A 25,474-nucleotide genomic window follows, 5' to 3' on the forward strand; every position below is an offset into this window, starting at 1 on the left:
ATCCAGGATTAAAACCTTTTTTTGATTATTAATTTTCTGTCACAAACATTTTTGTGCTAGCACGCTCCACATTCAGTGGCCTTCGAAGCGTCCACTTTTCCTGGCTGTATTACACTCAGGGGTTCTTTAGCTGCGACACTGTGCGTGCATACTCACATTTGCACACACAGGCCCGGTCCATCATCCAGATGAGCGACGAGCAATATTCACAGTATGTGGGGATGCTGTACTGGGTGGACTTGAAGATGTGGCCGTTATGCTCCTCCACCTGCAGGGGGCAGCAGAGCACAGGTTCATTTGAGTTTGCGTTCATATATTTTATATTGTGTGAGTGCACTTTTTTCTGATTACATCACTATTTTTTGCAATGATTGTGAGCATGCCCTTAATGTTGACGAGGATAAAGGCAAATTTACATTGTCTGTGTCCTTCTTCCTTCGTTTCTTGCGTTCAGGTTTTGGCAATGGCTGCAGTTAAAAAAAAAAAAAAAAAAAAGAAAAAGACAAATGACAATAAGACAGATATTTTACTTCTTATTATATTTCATTATCAATAAATAGCACCCAGTAGTATTTTGTAAATATGAATTATTTGTGTGCCTATCAGAGTTGTGTCTATTCACCTGTACAGTGAGAAGAGTGTCATTACCTTACTGAGTGCACAGTGTGCAGGTTTGTACTCAATCATGAACTCGTCCAGGAAAATCTTAAAGGTGTTCCCCCACACTTTGACAGGAGACTCCCTCCAGTCCCTCTGCTCCTGTCGCATTATCTTCTCCAAGATTTGCTCAAACAGTGCATAAAGGTCTTTGTAGCGGATACTCTTACCATCATCCATCTAGGGAGGAGTCACAGGAAGAGTGCAGTATTTATCTTTCTAGTCTGGGAACACGTGACTTTTCAGTTTGAATGGTCATATTCAAATATAAAAAGCCTTCAGAGGACTTACTGCGAGTGCTGTGGAGTAGGAGTTGAAGATATTAAGACGAAATTCCTTCAGAGCCTTTTTAAACACGATGTCCACCAAGGTGTCCTTTTTACTGTCCTCTGCATCCAAGTCGTTGATCTAAAACATGACACCAACATAGCATGATCATAAACGACACTGGACTAATACCTGATGTGCAGTTCAAATATAAAGAATCAAAACTCTGATACTCAAGTTCATCTTCGAGCTCTACGTAATGCAGATGGCATATATTGCTGTACCTTCTTCACAAGGAAGTCATTCATGCTCCTGTAGTCGCCGATGGAGGTCAGTATCTGCAGCGTGTCATTCTGCCGCTGGGCAGACTCCAGAGCCACGCTGCTGATCTTCACACTACGCCTCCGCTTTACCTTGGGAGATGGCTCCCTGTTCTCTTTCGAGTCTCTAAATGACTGATTTAAGGTCAGATCAGGACTGCATGGCGGCGACATGTTTTCCTGACCTGCTACAAGGAAGAGAACTCCAATCAGTGACGCTTCAGAGGCAACAATATTATTTTTATTCAATATATTTGAAGAACTAATTACATTTATTTAGTAAAAAGCTTTTCAGCATCTATTATCTCCTACTCAACAACTTTCAGTTCTTAAAAGACAAAAAAAATAATAACAGTATATCTGAAATGGATACATTTTACTCTTGGAAATCACACCTTCTCCAAGCAGAGGACCAGTGTCTCCAGTGTCTCCATCCAAGGCCTCAGCCCCACAGATCAGCTTTTCTCTGGAAGTCTTCTTATCCCCGTACTTGCTCTTGCCCCAAAAACGCGGCCCAAGAATCTTACGACTCCTAGTCGAAAGGAAACAGAAGTGACAAGCAAATGAAAAAGTCTCAAAAGCCCAAATCATACAAAAACAAAAATCGTGTCAATGACAAGACATGGCTGTATGCAGAAGACTCTTTTCTGAAGGTAATAGCACTATGTGATACAATCGATGTGTATAAATTTTATTTTGCTCATGTTTTTATATGGTTTTATATAGTTATGTTTTTCTTTTGTGTGCATTTTCCTATTTTTTGCTAGAAATGCAAAGTTGAAGAGCAAACCTTCCATCTTGTGAATTTTTACGTAGCGAGTCCTCTTTGACCAAATCGCCTGATGACATGGTTTTGTGTAGCTTCTTTTTCTCCTCGGAGCTTGCAGGCTGAAACAACATCGGGACAGGTAACATTTTTAAGACAAAATGAGAAGAAGAAAAAAAGAGATTCCATTTGTTCAAGTATGATTATGAGCTGAAGGCAAAAATGAGCCACTAGATGGCAGCACCACATCACTGGTGCTGCACTGGCTGAAATTACATTTTGCCAAACATGATGTAAAAAAGGTATAACACAAATAGTAAAGCACAAGGCTTGTAATATAGAGTTGAAAACAAATGATACAGTTCAGTTTTTTTGTAGTTGAGGAGAATAAGAGTTTTAAGTGATGGGGAAAAAAAAAATCAAGACCAAATTTTTCTTTTATGATTTTCAAGGTTTGGCTAGTGGCTGGTGTTATCTGCTAAGAGAAAGAAGAATCAGGTGACATGCAAATCTTACTACCAAGGACAGAACTAGAAGTAAATCAACAAGGAAAGTCGCTGTAAAAGCTGTGAGAGAAAATGAAGCCAAATTATGTTAGAAAAGCATCTATGTTAAAAAGCTTCATGTTTCAGGAAGAACACGTTTCAAAAGGTGTCCTGCATCGTGATGCATAAATCCAGATTCACACTCACTGCTGATTTCTAGAGCGGTTATCAAATGTAGTAGTAGATTCAAAGTTGTGATGTGCTTAAATTCACGTCTTTAAAAGCTGACATGAATATTACACATTACCCCAAACATAAAATCCAAAATGATCTCAAGGCAGGTATTCCAATATCCCTTTGAAATACCTGCCAGAAAACTTGTTAATTTTTAAAAAAAAATTATTATTGAGAAAAGAGAAATTTATTGGAGCTCATATTGATTCAGAGGTGTGATGCAGACCTATGCTCTCTCTGCTGAGTGGGTTAGAAAGAGAAGCCACGCTTATAAGAACTTAGAGAGGGCCACTTGTGGCTTGGATGGCGCCTGTTACCATGTCTGAGTCACTGAAACAGGACTCTCTTAGGCATGTCTCCGTGGAGCTCTGTTTGGAGTGGGGTAGAGTGTAATGACGGGGGCTGTGGAGGCTGTCGCCATCATAGTCCTCCTCGTCTGAATCGCCCCCAACTGAGAGAAAGGGGGTGCGGGTGAGGAAGTCGGAGCGGGTCCGTGCCATTCTGGCTTTCTTTTTTTGGCCCGCTCTGCCAACCTGGAGTTTACCAGAAGTGATAACAGCATGTTTTAATGGAGCCTTTAATAACCTGAGCTTCAGTGCATCGTGGTCCTCATGTTGGTGTACTGCGCTATGCTTAGCTGAGCTATCCTGCAAAGATTCATTCGTTCACAATACAAAACTGCACTCCTGAAAATATGCAAACACACGTCAAACAAAATGCTCATTTTAAAAAACTGCTTACATCCCGCGCTTTTGTTCCCTTAGACGATTTGGGCACAGACGTTGGTCCCTCTTTGGAGATGGCAGCTTGTGTGTCTTTAGTGACAGTATCAGTGGCAAACCTGATGGAAAAAAAACATAAGCACAGAAAATTTCATCAATGTAGTGAATCTATTAAGTAATAAGCATGAACAAATGTGTCATGCTTATTACTTAATAGAGGTAGAGAACTCCAGAGTGTGGAAGAAAAATTAAAGACACACTTCTGTTACATTTTGGGATGTTTCAAATGACTCCGAAGTATGTTTATTTGGAGAAACGAGACAAGCTCTGTGAAAAGTCCCAGCCTCCACCTCAAATCTGCTATTGTAGTACAAAAAATAAAAATGCATAAATAGTTTAATTTGGTACTCACTTTGCAAATGTCACTTTGTCATTTGGAGAGAAGAAGATGCTGCCAGGCTTATCTCTCATACCAACAGCAGTGCCTTGATCGCTTGGTGGCTTCTTGGCAGTTGCTCTCTCTTTAATTCCTCCCCTGTCTCTGGACTCTAGTGTGAGTTTGGGTGCCCAGCCCTCGGGAACTGGCTTATTCTCCATGTGAATTTTTGTAGGAGCAGAAGCAGGTGGTGGAGGCTGCTGGGGTTGAGGAACAGTGGAGTCTGACAGCGTCCTGGTATGAGGAACCTCCCCTGGTGCTCTCTGAACCAGCACCGAAATGGGTCTGAGGGGCTTCCTGGAGGCTGCGGTTCCACTGACATCTTGTCCGCTCTGTCGACTCTGCTCTATCTTGAGCAGAGCCTCGTCTTTTTGTTTCTCAAACATATCTCTTTCATACTGAGCGAAGTAGAGACGCTGCTTCTCCAGCACTTCTTTCTGACGTCTTATCTGCTCCATCATCTCCTTTTCATTCTGCTGCTGCTGATTACGCTGCCTTTCCTCCTTCTCCTCGTTCAGGCGCACCAGCTTCTCTATGACAGCCTGGTCCGCTTGAGGAACTGAGGTGGGAGCAGGGACGGCAGGTCTGTCTGGTTTCTTTGATGCAGGTGTTAAGTCGCCCGTCTGGGCTGTAGAATCTCGAACTTCTACAGAGGGGCGGACAGCGTTACTCAGCTCCTCACTTAGTGGTATTTCTTTCTGCATACTGATGACCACCACCACTGGGCGCCGTGTTGACTCTCTTCTGTTGATGACGGATGTGGCTGTGGAGACTGCTGCATCTTTGCTTTGTTGAGATTCTGCAGCAGAATGGGAGATTACTCTGCTGCCCTCACCAGCAGGGACATAAAAGGTTGGGAGGTAGTCGACTTTGGGCGGATCTACATGGGCGGGGTCCGTTTTGATCGGGCTGTCTTGGTGGGCAACAGTATCAGAAAGCTCTGTCCTGTATGGTTCCGCTGGCTTGGGGCTTGTTGAAACAACATCCACGTTAGGCTCTGAAACTGGAGAAACTGGCGGGAGAGGGGAGAAGGGGTCCTCAATGTCTGTCACCTCTTCTCTGGCCTTTGGTGGCTCCTCATCCATCATGAGAAGCTCAAAGCTGCCTTTGGAGCTCTGGCTGTCAGGTGTGCCTTGGGGTGAAAGCAGAGGTGGGCTTGCAGGAGGCACCAGCTCAAGAGACCAGCGCCGGTCCTCACATGGGGACGCCGCTCCGCCGCTATTTGCCCGCACTTTGAGAAGCTCCAGGCTGAACTGGGCCTGCTCCAACTCTCTCATCCGCCGGCTCTCTCTCTTGGCCCGGGTGGTTCTCTGGCTAGGTTCATCTGCAGTCCTAGCCCTTTCTCGCACCGTCACAGAGGGTGCTGGTACTGAAGTTGCTGCTTCAGTTTGTGTTTTGGAGGGGCTCTCTTTTGTCGCAGCATCTTCTCCTCCTGCCTCCTTCACCACCTCCTGGAGGCTCTTTTCTCGTTGTTCGTAGGAACGATCCTCCCAAGTGCTGAGGTCCAGTCCCATAATTATTTCTTGTGGCTCCTCCTCCTCGTCTTGCGAGAGGCTCACCTGGCCATTCTGGAGCTGAAGGAGCTGTTCCTGCTGCTCCCTTTTCGCCCTGAGTTTCTGCTCTCTTAGTTTCTTGAAGCTGACAATCAGGAAAGTATTACTATGTTAACGTAAATTAAACATCTAACATCTTTCATCACTCTTTGTACAAGTAAAGTTACTGATGACAAATTTGATCTAGCTCGAACATTCAGCGGTGTCGGAGTCTCATACACAAATTCTGAGCTCACAGCAGCTCAGCTGTAGAGCTGCTTTGGGACGGATTGCTTGCGTAATTCTATGCTGTTACATGTACCAAGCCTAGCCTGAACAATGCCCAAATACGTGGCAGGAGCTGTGTGCAAAGATTAATCTGGTTTTTAACCAGCTTTAGAGGGGGGAGAAAAAAAAATAAAAATCACACAGTCATCTACTCTTAGAAGCTATTTTCAGAGTATTGACCCTTTTAAAATGCTTATATACCTCAAGTTTCTATAAACAGGTGCATGGCTTACCTTCGCCTGGTGAGGAAGCCTTTGCAAACTGCCTGTAGTTGTATCACAGCAGCATACAGGCGCAAGTCTGCTTCTCTGGCTCGGTGACAGCGCCAGGCTGCCTGAATGACCAGAGCTGCCGTGCAGCGCCGACGGAGCCAGAACCTCCATGCCCTCTGTAGCACCAGAGCAGCCGCCCTCCACAGCCTGAACCTCTGACGATCTCTGTAACCTCGCCAGTGTTTCTGCAGACACAAAGCTGCCCCCTCCTGGACACTGAGGTCATAGTCGTCCTCCTCCTCGTCTATGGACCGGACAGAGCGCCACCATCTCTGTAATGAAAACATCTTTCATGCTCATCGAAGACAACTAATCCAATAATGTACAAGCACCTTCGTTCAAAGTGGACTTCGATTTTTTTTCTTTTTAACTGGGAGAGTAAAATGAAGGAAATCACAATAGTTGGCATAAGGAGGTGGCTGACAATATCATCTGTGAGTGAGGTGTTCTTCCACGTACGTTCATATTCTTTTTGCAAACTTTGCACTGTACTTAACACATTATTACATAGAACAAAGAGGACAATGGGCTGCGATTCATTTTCAGTTACAATACACAGACCCTTTTGCCTGATATAGGCATAAAATTAAACAAAACAAAATTAAAAATTAAAAATCTCACAAATTCTATAGTAAGAACTCAGACATAAGGAAATGACTGATGCAAAGTAGATGGTGATGAAAGGAGTGACGGGGAAGAGCGCTGTACTATACCTGGATGCAGACCGCTGCTTCTCTCATCCGGACAAACTGCTTCCTCTCCAGCTGGGCTCTGAATCGCCGCTGCAGCATGACGATGAGTCTCAGAACTTCCTTGTGGAGGAAAGCCTGCAGCTGCTGACGCTCAGCCTCCCGCAGAAACACCTGAGGGGAGGAGCCGTGATGGAGTCAGTACAGGGCATCCACACTTATTGAGACAAAACTTAAAAAAAAAAAAAAAAATCAATTACAAGCAAACACACATGCTTCAGAAAGCCTTGGATGCATATGTGGTCACAAGAATGTCAAGAATGACCCTCTAATTATATAGACACCATCCCAGAAACATGCACTCCTCTATCATGCCCCATTCATACCCTAGACAAAAATACCAAATATGTGACACTCATATTTCTTTTTTTAAATCCTCATTAAAGAGGATTCTTTAATGAGTTTATCCCAACTCCCCATCCATAATGTCCTTGACCAGTCACGGTTTTCCTTGTATTTAACTGTTTAAAAAAAAACTAAAGAAATCAGTTGACACAATGTAAAAACCTTTCAGTGGATGACTCTCATATCATGGATATGTACACAGAAAATGTAACACACATCAGAAATAGCCTCGACAGTTTTTAAGCTGATATAAAAGATCTGGAGAAAAGAAGGGAGAAGGATTACCTTTGTCTTTCCAACTTGATATCCATCTGCTTTTAGGTCTAGCTGGTCCAGGCACTGCTGGATGCCCTCTCTGGTAGCACTGGTGCCCTCTGGAAGCAGCACACTGAAGTGGTGGACAAAGTCCTATCAAAGAAACAAGGACAGATATTAATGAGATGCATCCCACAGCTCTGTTATGTTCTGGATTTAAATTTTTTAAAAGTCACAAGATTCCTGTACAGAGATGTTTCACTTTAGTGGGGATTAATTTAAAATATGTCTCCAGACTGAAACGAGACACCCTTCTTACAGGAACAGCAACATTTTAAAAAATGCTGTCGAGCATCATGTGGTTTCAGGTGAAAATCCATGTCATCTGTAGTTAAGCTCAAACATCATGGTATAAATATGCTGAACTCCCACTCTTCAAACTGAGGCTCATTGTCTGAAGTCAATACAGTCTGCACCCTGGGCTGTAGGGGGTTGACAGGGAAACAGATGCTGTGTTTATACAATTACAAGCACGGGGAGTGTTTCGGAAAGCAGGGGACAAAGTAGAGCCTCTGTTCTGAACAGCAGAGTCCTCCAAAATGATCCCATGCTCAAGATATTTCTAATTACAGCTGACCGCAGCACTCAATATGTTTGGGAGAATTTTTGGTAAATGACCAACTCTGATGCTAAAATTATCAAAGTGAGGTCATCGAAATACCAGCTCACTGGTATTATAAACCAAATGTTAGACTTAAAGCCATAATGATATGTACATATAGAAAGTAAGCTGTTTTTATAGTAGCATTACAAATTTTATTGGAAATTTTATTTCGCATTGATTGAAGAGCTAGTTGGTAGGGTAAAGGTTAAAACTATAACTATATGCATCCAAGAAATAAAAATAAAAGTTGAGCTACTTGATTAGAAATTCATACATCTGTGGGACCTGGGTGGCACTGTATCAAAAACATGGAAATCACTGCATGGACTCGAGAACATGTCCAGAAACAGGTCACAGTGCCATTCACAAAGCTGAGCAAAGCTCTGCCATGGAGAGAAGCCATATGTGAGCATGATCTAGAAAACCTGCTGTCTTCTCTGGGTTAAAGTTCATCTGGGGCAAAGTGGAAAACTGTTCATTTACAGACTGCTGTTAGAAGAAGAGGGGATGCTGCACATTGGTAACCGTGGCGTGTCCAAGCCTTTTTGAGAAAAGTTGCTCCCATCAAATTGAAAATTATCTCATTTTTTTCTTTAAATCGAGCATTTTCTCACTTTAAACATCTGACATTTGGACAAACTTAAAGAGTCACCTATGTTAAAATGCCTCTGAAATTACTATTTAGGAATCCTGGCAGTACAGACCTTAAATAATAAAACTATACTGGTTACACGCCTCCACAACATGGAAAGCAAATGGAAAAAAAAAACTGAGGTAGGAGTGAGCCACTCCCATATCTGCATCCAACTTCATCTGCTTTATTAGTCACATTTCTTACAGGGTTGACATCATTCCTATGAGAGCAAGTGTGGTTAAAGATGGCTGCCACATCACATCCCTCATAAGTCCCTCATGACACAAAATACAAAGAACCCCCAAATGAAACAACATCACCGACAAGTTTCCTGGAGATGAATTCATGGCTGGCGCCTGCACTCGTGGAAACATGAGTGTTGTTTAAGTTTTGGCTCAGGAGCGCTTCAGCAGCACTCTGGCCTGCGTAGCTATGATCTACTGCTGAACTTTTAGCAACTGGCTCTTTCAGTGCATTCTGGAAATTAAGATCTTTGGCATTTATCGACAAAGATCGCAAAATAACGCAAGAAGGGGAGATTCGGGAAATAAACAGTGTTTAAAAGGGGAGCTTCAGTTTTACACAGATTAGTTTACTAATCAGGGTAAATGCTCAGCCTGAGAAAATTTATGAATAGTGTCTTCTGTAGGTCTGCAGGCCTTTGTCAAGACAAATAACTTAATAACGAAGAGTTTTGCTGCAAACCTTTTATTTTATTATGGAAAGCACATAATCGGGTATCATAGGACAGATTAAAGACAGATCTTCCATCATTCTCTCATAAAGTTTACATGATTTTTATGATGAAAGCAACATGTTGCATCCAAAGAAAAAAAACAAAACAATAAATGACGGTTATAAAGATAGGGTTGTAAATTGAGTTCTTGAGAGTTATTTTACTTTCAAAAATAACAAAATTATAATTATTAGTGATTGTATAAAATATGTTTACTTCCATTATTCGTTTGTCTAACAAAAAATGATCTATCTTAAAATATATTTTATATTGTACTGTACCTGGTTTAGTCACAAGTAACTTTTTCTGTACTACATTACTATTTTTTTGGTTAATCATTCCTATTAAATGTTGAATTTTAATTAAGGGAAAGTACATTAACAATCCGTAATCACTAATTAAAGGATCCCTAACTGAACAAGAGGTTAGGAAGATGGATGGATGGATGGATGAGCAGTGAGCCCAACCACTCTGGGCTATAAAATACTTCAGCCAAACCCACATCAGACTCAGAGATGGGTAAAAGGTGTCCTTTAATGTCAATAACAACCCCAAGTGGTTATTATGAAGCGTAACCAGATGCTTGAAGAGTATACACAGTGTAATTGTGTGTATTACCTTGAAAGTGTACTTGATGTTGTAACCCGACTGCCGGATGTGTACTGTCTCCAGCATACCTGTGTAACGCAACTGCCTCAGCACCAGGTTATCGTTAAACCGTAAGGGCAGCTGAAAGAGAGAAAGAAAGCAAGAGAGGGAGAAAAAAAAAGGAGGCATCGGGGGGTGTTAAAAAAAAAAAGGAAGAGCGACAGGCAGCAGAGGTTGCAGAGAGACGACGGGAAAATGATAAACAGCTTAAAAAAAAAAGAAGTCCAAACTTCAAAGGAAATAAGTAATGCTTTGAAAACTACACCGAAACAGTCAAAGTGGCCGCAGGCTGGAGGGAGCACACTGTACCTTCTCAGCATTGGAACGGATGCACTTGACAAAATAAGGCTCAGACTGACCCAGAGTCTCCATTAGCTTATTGAGAGAGGCCTAGAGGACAAGACACAAAAACCAAAATATTAGAATTAACAGAGAAGAAGATAACGAGCTGAGGCTCACTTCACAGCTGTTTGACAGGCAGAAGTCAAAGTCAGGTGACTGTTGTCAGTCTTGTGCTGCAAGATTAAAGTATCTGCCTGGGATCATAATTACCAGCAACAAGTCTATGTTAGCATGAAGACTGGAAATAAAAAGGACAAAGACATGTGTGCAACATTACCATGTGCCGTCATTGTGTGTGTGTGTGTGTGTGTGTGTGTAAACACATGCACATATGTGTCAGCATGTGTGCGCGATAATTCAGTGGCAGAAGGAATTCAGTCTCCTCCCCCTCCATGGGAGATTAAAGCAATCAGTGCAGCACAGGATGTGGAAAGTGAAGTCATCCACACACAGGGGCCAGGGCTGCCTGCCAGAGGGGCCTCAGTGCTCGTCTCTACCTCCAACAGCCAGAGCACACAGTTCACGTTCAAAGAACTTGGGAAGAAAATAGAAAATTTTGCTCTCTGGAATTTGTTCTCAGCCTTTTGTGTGTTACTAGCTAACAATGCTAGCTCCTATGAGACATTTTGGACCTGAAGAGCACCGAATCATTCTGATACTGATACTGGAAGCTGTGCCTCTGTTCATTCTCTGTGAAGAATTTTCCAAAGGGTGTGTTTGTGTGTTTTTATTTTTCACTAAATCAAATATATTTTATTACCAGACACGATGTCATACAAATATGACTTTTGGGTGTGGGTAACTACATGATAGACACCTCACACACACTGGATCCAGGATTAGACAGTGAGCAGTAAAGGCTGCACTAAAAGAAACTAAGCCATCAAATGGACACACCTTGTTTTAGTCACGTTCACAGCTGGGAGGGGATTCCTCCAGCCTGCTCAATCTCACCCTGGTGAGATTTTTATTGTGAGAAGCACTGAGAAGGAAATTATTGAGCTCTGTATGCGACTGCTTTCTGTGTGTGTGTGTGTGTGTGTGTGTGTGTGTGTGTGTGTGTGTGTGTGTGTGTGTGTGTGTGTGTGTGTGTGTGTGTGTGAGAGAGAGAGAGAGAGAGAGAGAGAGACCTGGAACTGTGCGCTGATGCTGGGTGGTTTCTTCTTCTTGTGGAGGTGCAGCAATGACTTGGTGATGCGGTCGTGAAGCGTCAGATTGTTGAGGTACTTCAGTGACTTCACATTGAGTAAATGCTGCAACAATAATAATGTCAGAGTCAGTTAATAATATAAGAAGTACCATCTATTTAATTTATATTTAGCAAATAAAAGGGTTGCCAAGATTGAAAAATACATACATAAGAGTCAGTTAAAATCCTCTACAGCTATATTTACTTTCCTTCAACTCATTTAAAATTGGTTTAGTGAGAGAAGCTCACTTTTTCCAGTACAGGCTATAGGAACCGACAGGAGCAGTAAGTCCTTCTTCTGATATTCATCTGAAGGATGTTCCTCAGTAAGCAAGATGGACGCATATCAAGACAGACTTATCTAAAACTATTTATAAAGCTCAGAGTGGTTTCACATACAAACTCAATCTTAGAGAAGCACCAACAGATGGGATATTTAGTGCTTTTGATTTTGCATTTAAAAATAGTGCATGTTTTGCTTTGCTGTTTTCAGTATTTGTTTTTTTAATATTTCAACTGTTAAAGAGCCTGGTACTGTTCGGAAGCAGATCACCATATCTTTCTGTATAAAAATTAAATATCCAAACGCTTAAATTCAAGACTGGTGATATATATGTATAGTAAACAGGAGTGGCCCCAGGACAGAGCCCTGGGGAACAAGTCATGGTGACTTTATGCCTGCTGTCTGTATGCACTGTGACCTATAAGGGTAAATTAAAAAAATACTGTGCACTGTACCTTTGGAAGAACGGGCTTAGATTTGTAGTTTTTGTTCCTCCTGGAAGAAAAATAAAACAAAAACTGAAAATCTAGTTCAGCAATTCTTTAAATCAGCAAGTGAGACAGGTGGGTTTTTCTTTTCTTTTTTAAATCAGGTCAACAAAACAACCTATAATTTCAGATTTTTTTTTCCTAAATATGTCATATTCCTGTCAATAAAGCAGAATTTTATTGATCCCTGAGGGGAAAGAAATTCTCCTTCACTTGCTCTCTGCCATACAGGGGTTTAGAGGTCAGGTTCAACTAGAGATCAGCACTGACTGAGCTTGCAGGAATGTAGTCATTGCTGGAGGAGACTTCATCAGGACAGATTTTTGAACTTTAGGGTTTACTTGTGTCTAGACTGCAGTGCTAACCAAAATAACAAATTACTGTAGAGCAGAAAAGAAAATAGCATCTCGATACTGACATGAGGATGTCGTGGGCTCTCTCCAGGAGTTTGCTGCTGGTAGAGTTGAGAAAGATGCCATCATCTTCTGCAGTAGAGCTGCTGGATGATAAGCGGCTCTGTCTACCCACGCGCCCGTTCCAGCCGAGCCCTGGGGAACCCCTTCAGACCAAACATACAGACCAGTGAATAATTTGAAAATAAAAAAATAAAAGACATCTTTTAAAGCAAATCAAACTTTAAATCTATGTTGATCTCTATATAATAATAATTCTATACATCATTAATAGTTTCATACATTTATTAATTAAAGGCAATACAATACAAAACAATTTGAGCAGTTAGTTCTCAATTTTTTTTTTTTCAATTAATCACAACCATCTATTCCCATAAACTAAGAAATATGTCTTGTTGTAACTTTACTTTTTTAGCCTGCGTAGAATATCTTCTGAAATACATTTATTACTTTTACTTTGTTCACTTGAAGCTGATCAAGAGTACCTGAGGGATGTACTGTGGAAGTCCAATATTTTATATTTACAGTGTGTGCTAAACAAAGAGTACTACAATAGATGTAGACGCACCGTCGGGAGCCGAGGTCTGACTCTGCCTTCGGAGGATGAATTTTATGTTTGTTGTTCATACCTTGGTTAATTTTTCTCCCCGTTTTCGTTAGCATTTTTTAAGCTTGTAGTTCTTGTTGTAGTTTAGTTTTAATGTTTGTTCTCTCAGCAGTTTCTGTCTCATCCTCTTGTGTCAATTCCTGTAGGTTAAGTTCATTCACATGTCTGTTTCTCCCTGTTTGGCTTCTAACTTCCCGTTTTATTTTGATTGGTTACTTGTCTCTAGTGTATTTTTTCATTTTAATCCCATCTTTTTTCATTGTCTTTGGTTTCCTCCTCCATCTTCTTATTCAGTTATGTCCACTTTCTTTAATAACCTTAATGTGTTTACCCACATAGCAAAATTGGTATGGCCAAGATCTGGCCCACACAATGTGCTTAAACATGGCCCACATACCGCAAAGAATGACGGCCCTTTGGTGGCCCAGATCTGGTTTGCCAGATGTGGCCCACACATGGGCCAGCACAAGGCCAGTTGCAGACACAGTGGTGGTCCTGTGTTGGCCCATGTGTGGATTACCTTTGGCAAACCTGATCTGGGCCACCAAAGGGCCGTCATTCTTTGTGGTATGAGGGCCATGTGTAAGTTGTGTGCAGCCACGGGCCAGTTGCAGACACACTGCTGGCCCTGTGCTGGCCCAGAACAGTTTCAGCTCTGGTCCCAGATGTCAGCCTAATGTGTACCTTAATCAAGCCAAGTAATAACAACATGTGCTGGAACGTAATAGTGCAAAAGTAACATGTAAAACTGTTTAGACAGTGAATGGGCTGATTCTTATAAAGCGCTTTTCTACTCTCCCGGATTACTCACCCAGTCACAAACTTTCTCTAAACTGAGTGCCTCCTAACTACATTCATACACATTCACACTCCTGACATGCAGACTGGAGGAGCCAGGGATTGAACCACTGACCTTCTGATTAGTACGTGACCTGCTCTACCTCCTGAGTTACAGCCACCCGCTGGCTGTGCATGAGTAAACCGTCACTAGGTTTTGGATAAAGTGTACACTCACAAACCTGTCAAACCTGCATTTAAAACGCTGGCTACCATAGCAGTATAGTATTGCAACATAGCATTTGAGTCTTCTAACTAAAATAGGAAAATAGGAACATAACATAAAGTGCCATCATTGCCAGACCTGGCCCACATCTAGTTGACATACACTCTGCCATGACACCAGTCAGTCAGAAGTCCCAGCTTGATGCCAGATCAGGGCCAGACCTGTTTTCAATGGGCCTGGGCCACATAACCCAAACTACAAACCAGCCAGGTGTGGCAATGCATCACATAGACAGTGCCATCTATGCCAAACCTGGCCCACATCTGGTTGACATACGTCTTATCATGCTAGAAGTCAGCCAGCAGTGCCGGCTTGCTATGTGGGTATATAGTGTTGTCTTCCCTTAAGTGTTTGTCTCAGTATCTTCCCATTCCCGTGTGTTTTTGAAATGCTCTGGTTTTTGGTTTCCATCTCATGGACTATATAATTCTGGGCTGTGAAATCAGCTGAACTAATGGTGCACTTTTTGCTTACGTCTGTCTGCAGGTGAGTCTGTATTTGAGTCTTCACCTTGCAATTCATGACACTGTCTATATAATCAGTTATTTCATCCCTTCTTTGTCAAGCTTGCAGGGTCCATAAAATATATACTAATAATTAAAACTGTCAAAAATAAGAAACACAAATAATAAACCAGGCACTGATTCTCTAACTTTAATCTAGCTGAATCTAGCTTTTTTCCCCCTACGTATTTTATATAACCTAAAGGATTATCGGCAACAACCTGCTCCTTACCGTAAAAAGTTTACTTGATGACTCATTGAGCTATTGAACATGTCTTAAGATCTATGTCACCACTGTAGTGTTTCTTTATTTTACCACAACAGTTTCCAAACATCTGTTTAGAAATCACTGTTTTCCTTTGCACTTGGTTTGTCAGATGAGACGTTAAACAACGAATACTGAAAGTTTAGAAATCAGCGGCAAACGCATGGTTGTGTGGCTTTGTCCTTTTGGTACTTTTAAATAGTGCGATCTAAGTTAAATAGGGGAAGTAATTTTCATTCCCTTTTCCAGAAGACAGAATGAATCTCTTGTACAGAAATCCCTTACTGAAGCCCCAAAGGGTTCAAAACCTCAGGCCTCAAGGTGGAACCCAACCACATGTCCAGAACCCAAACAAAAACATAAGTGGTCAGTCATAATTAAAACCCATCAGACCGTTTTGGTTTTTATCCCATAGCAAAAATGAAAGCGGGGTAACGAAAGACAAGTAAACAAAGACGATCTCCATCACTACTCAGAACAGAGCACAGCTGTGGCAGTTAAAGGTTATCTCATGCTTCCTCAGATCCACTGAGGTGCGCTGTTTTGTTTCCCGTTCATCATTCATGAGTTTACAAGAATTCCTCCACATGTGTTACAGGCCACACATTATTACACACAGACTACAGCAGCAAGATATGCTCGCTGATTCACAGTATGTTATTACCCGGAGGTTGAATCATTCATAAAGAGAAAACCAGGTGGGACACGTACGTGTGTGTGTGTGTGTGTGTGTGTGTGTGTGTGTGTGTGTGTGTGTGTGTGTGTGTGTGTGTGTGTAACCAAATTCAGTACAACCACTGAACAGTTAGAAGAGCAGAGTTTCTGCTGCAGGGCTGCCTGCTTGGTTTGAAAGTGACTCTTAACGTCCACTGCTTAAATACTGAGTAAAAAATAACCTGTGTGATTAGCAGATCTGGGCGATATCCAAACTAAAACAACCAAACCGCAGCGTCTGCGCTTACTGTGTTATTGTGTTTAGCATCTTTGTTGCACAAGAAGGAACAAATATTCAGCTCTTGGAACCATTTTAGCAAGTTTGGTCCAAAAATGAATTCTCTGCACGAATTGGATGGATTGCAAGAGAAATTATGTTTTTTCAGGGTCTAAACAGGATGAAAACCTTTGACTTGTTACTCATCCAACAACTTTATCTCATTAGCACAATCTGGTATGTTATGTAAAGCTAAAAACGTTCTCATACAGCCTCATCAGTATCTTTAATTTGTATATTAATAAGCAGATATTAGCATGCTAAGATAAACTGATAGTCTGCAGTAGCATGTATGTTTAGATTAAAGCATCACATGGGTGTAACCTAAATTGAGTCAAATTGTTAGAACTTACTCGACCAGTGTAGTTCATTCTGATTTAAAAATAGTGATGATGCACAAAACAGATGACTTAATTTTTTTGCTCAAAAATCCATGTGTTAATTCTGAACTGTATTGGACATCAAGATGAAAATTTGAATCCGGAAGTACAAAAAAAAAAAAGAAGAAGAAGAAGACGGGGGGAAAAAAAAACAGGGGCATTCTTTCCACCACATTTCTTACTGTGGAGGTCACTGATGAGACCCAAAGGATGCTCCTCCACCATCATCAACACAAGGCTATGTCTGCACAGTCCAAGGGGAGAAATGCAGATGATTTGTACAACCAGTCAGCATTACATTACAAGATGATGAATTTCTGTAGAAAAACCACAAACCTCCAGTGTGTAAGTATCAATCAAAATCTTTGCACTCCATCCCTACATGGCCAAAATCAGAAAATATTTTTCTGCGTCACGAAACAAAGTAAAGCATAAATCTTCTGTATGGATCTGGTTCACCATATAAGGGAGATTTTCTCCTCAGTTGATCATCTATCTCTGCAAATGGTGATAGTACAGTATGGCTTCTGTAGTGACTGTTTATCTCCATAGTGTCTCAGAGAGTCTCATAAAACACTGCTCTGTCCAGCTGATATGCACCCTGCAGGGTCCGAACATTTATTACTCCCCGGGCACTTCTCTCTGATGCATAGCTCCGACTTTACATCACCGAGGAAGCAGCTGCAAGGGGTTTAGTGTTCTCCTAGCATGTGGAGGATGAGGAGAGCATGGAGGAGGAAGAGGAGGCAGGATGATGATGGTGGGGGGGGTTACCAGCTCCATAATGATCTCCTGTGTAACAAAAGCTGACTTGCATGAATCCCTCTGTGCTGCTGCAAATCTCACAGTCCACAGCTAATTACAGAAAGTGTCAGTGAGGGGTACGAGACCAACACTCAGGGTCACAAGCACGTGCGTCCATTTATTTAAAGGCATCCAATGTCTCTCTCAATGCTGGGAGGCAAATATCCTTACCACTGCATGTAGGACACACAATTAGGACTGTCACAATATCAATGTTTTGCTCATTGTGGCCACAAAATGCCACAATAACAGCATTCAAGTAATTTCTATTAATATTTTGGGGGAAAGACGACTATCACACAGACACATTCACTGATGGATGCGTTAGAGGCACTTTGGGGTTAAGTATCTTGGATATAATACCACCAGAGTCAACACACTACTCTGCTGACAACATTTTACAACATGGCCACTTACCGTGGTGATTTTTCATTGATGGTGTTGCTTCCCTGCAGGTCTGAGAGTGGCGTACGTGGACTCTTTCTAGTCACACCTGATCACGAATAAACATGTTGGCATCATGTGAAAGAACACGCACAAACACTACACACAAAACCATTCCAGAGAAAAAACACACTTCTGACACCGTGTGACACTCAAGTGTTACTGCAGTGACTGTTATGTGCCTTTTTTAAAATTGGAAATACTGCAGCTGAAGTAACATTTAACACAGATTTGTGCGGTTAATAGCAAGGTTGTTAGTGCTGAATGATGTGAGATGATACTGAAGCATTATTTAGTTTAGTCTGGCCTGTAGGTTTGTTTAATACCATGATTGGCAATTTAAAATACTTGATTACTTGATTCGGATTACTTGTCCATACTTTATATAAAGGATAGATGTAGCCACTGATGTCATGTCATGGTTAGAAAAGTCTTGAACTGAGCATTTTGTCTCCTGACATCTTTGTGTTTCGAAAGTGAGTGATAGATTTGACTGAAAGGAAAAAAAAAAAAAAAAAAAAAAAGACAATCAAATTGCTGTCCAAAAACAGAGGAGTCAAACATAAGGCCCGGTGGCCAGATTCGGCCTGGCAAAGACTAATCTGGCCCACTGGAAGGCTTAGATAAGGAGGGTATAGAGTCTGAATTAAAGACCTCCCCCACTGCCATTCCTACTACACCAAAGTAGTTAAATAATAGATAAACAATTAAATCACAGAAGATTTCTTGTTTTTTCACTACCATCTACCATAAACATTTCTTGTTTAATAGTGGTTCTATGCTGCTAAAAATAATACATCTGTGAATTAATCAAAACACAGTTTTTTAATAAATGCAGCCCTGTGTGGATAATGAGCTACCAGAACTTATTCTGTAATTTTACACATTTGTCATAAGGAATAAACGGGTTTTTACTGTAGCACATGTTTTTCTTATATTAAGACATCCCAAGGATTAAACATTTAGTTCAATGCTACACTGACAGCGTTTCTACATTGGCTTCACTGTTCAGACCCAGAGGCTACATCTATATTTTATATACAAGCTACAGCTGCTTTGTTACATCACTACAGTGCAATGGTGGGCTTTGGTAGTGATGAATTTGTACTAACGTATATCATATTCCAAGATTTGTTTTGAACCTACAGCCAATCAATCACAGTGCTGAAATCCTACAACTCTAAGGTGTGTTAGCCTACTCATAAAGCACTCTTCGACAATGTACCGTTTTCACTTTCATCACTTTGTACATTTTCACTCTCATCTGGAGCTGCAGGGTGGCACAAGACAACAACAAAAAGACATTTGAGTGTCATGAAATGTTTGTAGAAGAAAAGTGACCCTTGTGAAAAGTGTGTGAGGTCGGCTGTATGTCCTGCACCACATGTAAAGATGCCTCTGAGCCAGTTAGTGATATGAATGTACACATCTGTGTCCCCAGCTATGCCAGACACACCCCTTGGTCTTTGATCACCATCACCAGCTGATGTGGGGTTAGTGACAGTGGAAAACAGCTGATTTTAGACAATCGTTTGGTGGACAAGCAACTATATCCAGTACCCAACAGACAGAATTGTATATGACAGTGGAGCAATGTGCTATTGCTAAAAAAAAAAAAAAAAAAAAAAAGTGGTGGAAACCTGGAGGTGTTGCTTCCATCACCAAAGTTCGCTGACAGAGCAAGATAAAAATGCAGTTCTTTGCATGCCTTTTACTAGCACAGTGTAAGAATACAAGTGAAGAGCATGCAAGACAGGAACAAACACATGCAGGTGCATTAAAGAGAAAAAAGGGGAGACAGAGAGAGTAGAGACCAACAAGCATCTAGTCCTAAAGTAAGCATCCTAAATCAAATCACAACGCAGGAATGGTGCCTCTTTATGTTTGTATATTCTTATTGGTATCGTTTGGCTTTACTTGGCCTAGAAAAGTAGTAAATGTTGGTCGGTCCTCTCCCTATAGTTTCCCCTAGTCATGGTATCAGATGAAAGTAGGAGGAGTTATTGTATTGGCAGCCTTACTGTACTTCTCCTCTTTGCATCTCTGCAGGATCTCTAAGCTTCTCTGATGCACAGGGTGATGCAGAAAGCTAAAACTATCCGTACTTTTCAATACTGCACAGGGAGCAGCGTCATCATGCCCTTGGAGAAGCAAAACAAGAGAAAAAAAAGAGACAGAAAAATACACAAGGAAAGAAAAAGAGAGAGAGAGAAATGACAGATTAGACAGCGAAGAAGATGAGATCAAGAAATTCAGTCGTCTACTGGAGAGATACCTGTGCAAGAGAAGATGATTGACATTCAAAACTGACGTTGGCGGCAGCAGTAGAGAGACCTGTCTTTATATAGGTGTTTGCCCCCCAAAGGTATTTCTACATCGTCTTCTAGTGGTTTATCCAGTGAACATATTCTATTATAAGATAGCATTCAAATTTATAAATTTAAGAACAAAACTGCGTCTGTATAGAGATGGTTTAGAAGACATGTACAAGATTCCTTTGGGTGACACAATATCTTTAGTTTAGCTGAAAAGATTTCTAAAAGATATCTAAAGACAAGTGAAAGATATCTAACATCTAAAAGAAAAATCTAGTCCACATTACAACATCTACGCTTCATGTGAAGGAAGGATGGAGAGGATGCAGAGCAAAAGTCCGATTCATATGCCGGCAGGACTGAAAGAACATCTGTTTGCAACATCTACTGCATCTGAAGTACAGCTAAAGCAAATTCTAAGGGAAAAGAAGGCATTCACAGAAAGCCAAAGCTGAGAGAGAGAGACAGAGCAAGAGCTACTGTCATTACACTGCAAAACTACCAGCACTTTGCACACATAGACTACAGAACAGTGACTGCATAGTGAATCCAAAACCTGGCTGAGATAAACATAATGAACCAAGACGCACAGCAGGTTGGCGTATAGTACAGTATGTAGTAGCAACTTTTATCTAAACTGTGAGCTATGGAGCATTTCCTAAAGTACAAATGAAGCATGAGCAGGTGCCCTGACACTGTAAGACAGGTGCATAGATTTTTCTGATGACATTATGTTTTATAAGCTTTCTTGTGCTTTGCTAAGGTTTACCTCTCAGTCTGGAACATCTCTTCCCTTCACAGAGCATACTTTCCCTCACTGCTAGAGGTTAGTGAGCTAACTATAGGGTATGTCAACCATTAATGCATTGGTGTGGGTTCTTACCAGTGTGTTTCTTGTGCGTGTGTCTCTTTCCAGCCTGCCTGAAAGCCACCAGGGCCCTGAAGTATGCGCGGAGCACTGCCCAGCGGAAAGTTGCTGACGGATCGATGCCGATAAGCCCGCAGATGAAGGCGTTCTTGCTGCTCTTTAGCAAAGCTACGATGTCCGGGCGCATGTGGTCGGTGTTCTTCTCCCTGAAATCCTGCGTGTGTGTGTGCGCGTGTGTGTGTGAGAGATAAATATATAAACACAACACTGTTCAGAAGTATTATGTAGCTTAGTGCTACAGCTCCTGCCTTAGCACTTACATTCCTATTGTGAAGGTCACACATGTAAAGAAAAAAAAAAAATACTGGCTGGACAGACTTAGATTCTTAAGAGAGCGAAGATGGCACTGACCTTGACTCCGTACTTGACCTTGCCAGCATAGTGTCGGATAATAAAGGCGGGCTCCATGACAGCAGGGAACTCGATGTAGCTGTTTCCTTCATGCTGTCGCTTGAACTTATCCAACAAAGTCTGGTTGGTGGCTTGAGGGAAACTGGGAAAGGAAACAAAGAAACATATGCTTTGAAGTAAAACGGGTTTTACATTTGTTTTTAATATCAAAACACCTCAAGAAAGGAAACTTGAGAATCACGCTCTTGATGAAGTTGATTCAAGACGCCAACTATGTCTTAATGCTGTAACACGAATCACACAGAAAATGTCCAACAGATTTCTGATGTTATCCACACAGAACATGATGAATTCAAGATATTATTTTTTTTCACCACTCTGTGTGTAGTTGCTGCAACTGTATTATATTATAGCAGAGCATAGCGGTGGAAACGTGGGAAGCCAATATCATCTGATCTGTAACCACTTTTGACATTTTAACCTCTCTTGCCACAGGTTGAAGATTATCCTTTTAGGCCGACTTCAGTTCATATATCTCTACAGTGCGTCAGTATCAAGAGCCAGCAATTTTGCAGAAAATCAACAGCTTACAGGAAGAGGAGCAAGGGGAAGAATGAGACACCAGGGGTTTTGGAACAGGGTGAAACCTGAGCTATGAAAACAGAGCAGCTAGAGTCACTGCCTTCCAGCTTTGCCTAACAGGAGGAATTTGATTTAATGTCCAAATGGAGAATAAAGGGAGTTAAAGAAGGAAATATTACTTGTAAAATAGTCACAGTAAAGCCATGTACCCGAAAACACCATATTTTATTGAGGTTTAGCAGGTATAGATTCTGGACAACTCCATCTTGCTTAACAATTTAGAGAAATCTGACAAAATTTAAGTGTATTTGTCTGAAATGTGTCAATGTTCTTATAAAGTGTAGTAGGAAACACTCAGAATCTTGCACAATGTTTTCCAATTGAGCATAAAAGAAAAATTGTCCACTCATAAGGACAGGAGAGATGCAGTGATGTTAGCATGTGCTGTGAGTGGTCCTTCAGACAAACAAGAGTCTGTTAGGTACTCCAATTTATTTCTGTCCATCTCTAGGTTGCTGTTTGTGTGTCACATAGTAATTTCCCTACACAAAACTAGTTCCTCTGTCTGTGTCGATAGTTCTGTGTTTTGCCACAATACCAAAACTACAAGCTCGAGGAGGCCGAGAAGGGATTGTGCATTTTTCACACCTGTTTTATTTCATGCTAATATAAAACCTGTGCAGAGGACACTGTCCAGCTGTAGAAGCACTGCAGCTGGAACTCTGCAACAGTGCGGAAACACTTTAGGTTCAGTGCCTCGCTGATTTTAGTATTTCAAGGACAAAACAAAGATCAACATGAGAAGGCAGGGGGAGGAGGGTATCAAACACCACGAAGATCCCAAGCTGTAATGAAACCAGCGATTTTTCAGTTGCAGAATAACACCTGCCAATTTGAACTCGTCACCTGTACTCAGCACCTGCTGAATTATCAGGTAGTTTACTACAGCAAAGCTAAACTGAATTTCTAAAGGAGTAAACCAGTCAAACTGGTAGGGAGACATAAATACTCACTTGCACTCTTCATCCAGTAGGTGGAACAGCGCTGTGGGCTTCTTGCTGATCAGGTTGATGCAGCCTGTGTTGTCGATGTAGTCTATGTTTCGCCAGCTGATGCCCTCTGCCCTGTATTCCTCCTGCAGGGTCACATCATGTACAAACAGAGAGCTCAGCTTTAGCGACACCTTCAAGAAAAATTTACTTCACAGAACTGGAATCTGATGAACGTCTTCTTTAAGGCAATAAATCTCACCAGCTTGCTGTATTGAAATACTAAAGCGTTTGGGTATAACATTAAAAATATATGGTGTTGTCCTTTAATGCACTGAAGCTTTTGAGAAGCACAGACGCTTTGTTATAGTGGGTTTTCACTGCATGTCACATTACCGACAGCATCACAAACGCTCATAAAAAATAAATAAATGAATAAAAATCATTAACAACATACAATCAAAAGCAGAGAACCAGTCCAAGGCTGATTAGGCTGTTTTAAATCTTACAGTCAGAGTGGCTATAGTTTGTATGCATGGTCGCCTGGCCTGCTGGTTTAATAATGAAAGAATCATTCGGAGTATTTCTCAGTATTACTTCCTTATACATGTTATTTTCCTGTGTTCCTGGGAAAGATTTAACCAATAAAGACCTTAATCCAGCAGAGGTTTAATAACAAAATCCCTTTCTCTTGTGTAATCTCTTGTTAGCCTAAAGTCTGGAGGAAAAATATGCAACTAATTACTGCTGTTTACTGTTAGTTCACAGGAAGAATATTTCAAGAAGGAAGCCAAACTTACTCGGAACAAAGTAAACCTGAAAGGCGAAGTGTTGTTTTACGCTGCAATTCAACTGAGCAAACGGCTGTACGGTTATTGCTTCTGGTCATACGCACAGAAAAATGTCATATGATTAATAGACACAGACAACGTCTAATGAGGAGTTTCTGACAGCAGAAACCACAGCAGATTAAAATTTGACCGATCTCACATTCAAGGTCATCTTCTCAGGCATGTCCTAACAGCTACTTTTACTGCCTGGAAGCCCCTTTCTGACCACCTGCACTATGTGCCCTCCATACTGTCAGCCGAAGATTCCACAGCTTTCGACCCCAAAGGCGGCGTGTCAGGTGACTGGGAGCATGCTCGTCATTTTTTTCCAGAATCCAACAAGATTGTTCACATCGAATCAGTCCCTCGTCATGAGACGCCAGTGTGAGCTCTAGTATAATGCATTGGGGCCTCTGAGAGTGAACATTTTATCTGATGTGCATTTGTGCCTGTGACAGTTTTCACTCATCACCTGGGCTGTGTGCCAGATTTGGCCCACTCAGTCAGTCAGAACTTTTCCCAACCAAATAATGTGACAAATTCCATTTATCTCTTATAACAGCTGCTTTTGTTGAGTACAATACTAAAGCCAGGACTTTACTCTAATCTCTTAAGACTGCACACACTCAGGTGACAAAGTGTGTGTCTGCGTAATCCCGTATATTGCCACATACTCGGCTCTTAAATAAACAGAGGTGAGTTGACTCAACTCTTTGGTAATTGCTGAGTTTTGGTTTATGGGGGTGCTATTTCTAACTTTGTCATATTGTCTGGAATAACGTAACTCCCACTACCCACGTGCCTTTAAGTCAGCTTCCCATAAAAACTATGATTCACTTTTATTTTGTCTGTATCAGTAAAAACCCATAAAATGTATCCGGAAGATGCAGGATCAGCTTCTTTGTCGTGTTTCTACTGAGAACTGTCAGGCTGTCATACAGTTACTCTTTCTTTATATTAACTCAACAACCTATTAAAATAAAAAAGTCATTTCTTTATTTTTTTTTTATTTTTTGTACAAGTTTCATCTTTACGAATAGACACACACACACACACACACACACACACAAAAAAAAAAAAAAAAAAAAAAAAAACCACACCAAACAAAAACCAACCAAGTATTTTCTTGACAGATGTGTTTTCTTTGAATGGAACAAAACGTGAAAACAAATAAAAGAAATATCCACTGACAGAGTTCTAAAAAGAGGGATATTTAGGACATACTATGACCAGTATATTGGGGATGACAGACTGGTATTTTCTCAATAACGGGGGAACACAAAAGAATGTGTGGTTAGGCCACAGGAATCCTCTAAAGTGTTCAACAACACTTTCATCATTTAGTCTAAAAGAATAAAGTCTGCTGCCCGTTTTATAATATCCAATGTAATAATGTTAAACAGTTCGCATCATGTCAAATTCACATTTTCTCCTTTGTGGGTAAAGTCCTGCTGGTTATTCCATGTATTTGCCGTCACAGTTACCATGAATAAATATTTCAACTACAGTTAGCGACTGATTGTTAGTGAGTGACTAGATGACGAAGTGATTTCACAAAGGTGCAACAAGACAGGCATTACTGACTTATTTAACCCCTATCTGCTCCAACAGAGTGACTCAGTGGTTGACAGATGCATGGAAATATACACTGGAACTGTAGCTGAGGGGGTGAAACACCAGTTACAGCAGACTTACGG

The 25,474-nt window shown here is 41.2% G+C and overlaps 1 protein-coding gene across 5 annotated transcripts in view; it reads right to left on the reverse strand.

Annotated features, from left to right (window-relative positions):
- The window catches only part of myo9aa (myosin IXAa), a 97,044-nt gene that overhangs the window by 6,886 nt on the left and 64,684 nt on the right, over positions 1–25,474 (reverse strand). For 3 of the 5 annotated variants that reach the window (XM_040045602.1, XM_040045604.1, XM_040045601.1), the window contains exons 12-34: positions 22,972–23,093; positions 21,377–21,518; positions 20,981–21,179; positions 19,804–19,923; positions 17,756–17,831; positions 12,731–12,871; positions 12,280–12,319; positions 11,483–11,605; positions 10,320–10,400; positions 9,981–10,091; positions 7,359–7,481; positions 6,693–6,842; positions 5,941–6,251; positions 3,864–5,525; positions 3,471–3,570; positions 3,047–3,262; positions 2,035–2,132; positions 1,640–1,776; positions 1,209–1,432; positions 949–1,065; positions 649–837; positions 417–467; positions 157–268 (exon numbers count right to left, since the gene is read on the reverse strand). In XM_040045602.1, the coding sequence (XP_039901536.1) occupies positions 157–268; positions 417–467; positions 649–837; positions 949–1,065; positions 1,209–1,432; positions 1,640–1,776; positions 2,035–2,132; positions 3,047–3,262; positions 3,471–3,570; positions 3,864–5,525; positions 5,941–6,251; positions 6,693–6,842; positions 7,359–7,481; positions 9,981–10,091; positions 10,320–10,400; positions 11,483–11,605; positions 12,280–12,319; positions 12,731–12,871; positions 17,756–17,831; positions 19,804–19,923; positions 20,981–21,179; positions 21,377–21,518; positions 22,972–23,093 (4,645 nt within the window). The remainder of the gene's footprint in view (positions 1–156; positions 269–416; positions 468–648; positions 838–948; positions 1,066–1,208; positions 1,433–1,639; positions 1,777–2,034; positions 2,133–3,046; positions 3,263–3,470; positions 3,571–3,863; positions 5,526–5,940; positions 6,252–6,692; positions 6,843–7,358; positions 7,482–9,980; positions 10,092–10,319; positions 10,401–11,482; positions 11,606–12,279; positions 12,320–12,730; positions 12,872–17,755; positions 17,832–19,803; positions 19,924–20,980; positions 21,180–21,376; positions 21,519–22,971; positions 23,094–25,474) is intronic. The other 2 variants (XM_040045603.1, XM_040045605.1) reach the window with 2 other exon arrangements.

Source organism: Simochromis diagramma, unplaced genomic scaffold (genome assembly GCF_900408965.1).
Source record: "Simochromis diagramma unplaced genomic scaffold, fSimDia1.1 OVJJ01000079.1, whole genome shotgun sequence".
Taxonomy (NCBI): Eukaryota; Metazoa; Chordata; class Actinopteri; order Cichliformes; family Cichlidae; genus Simochromis; species Simochromis diagramma.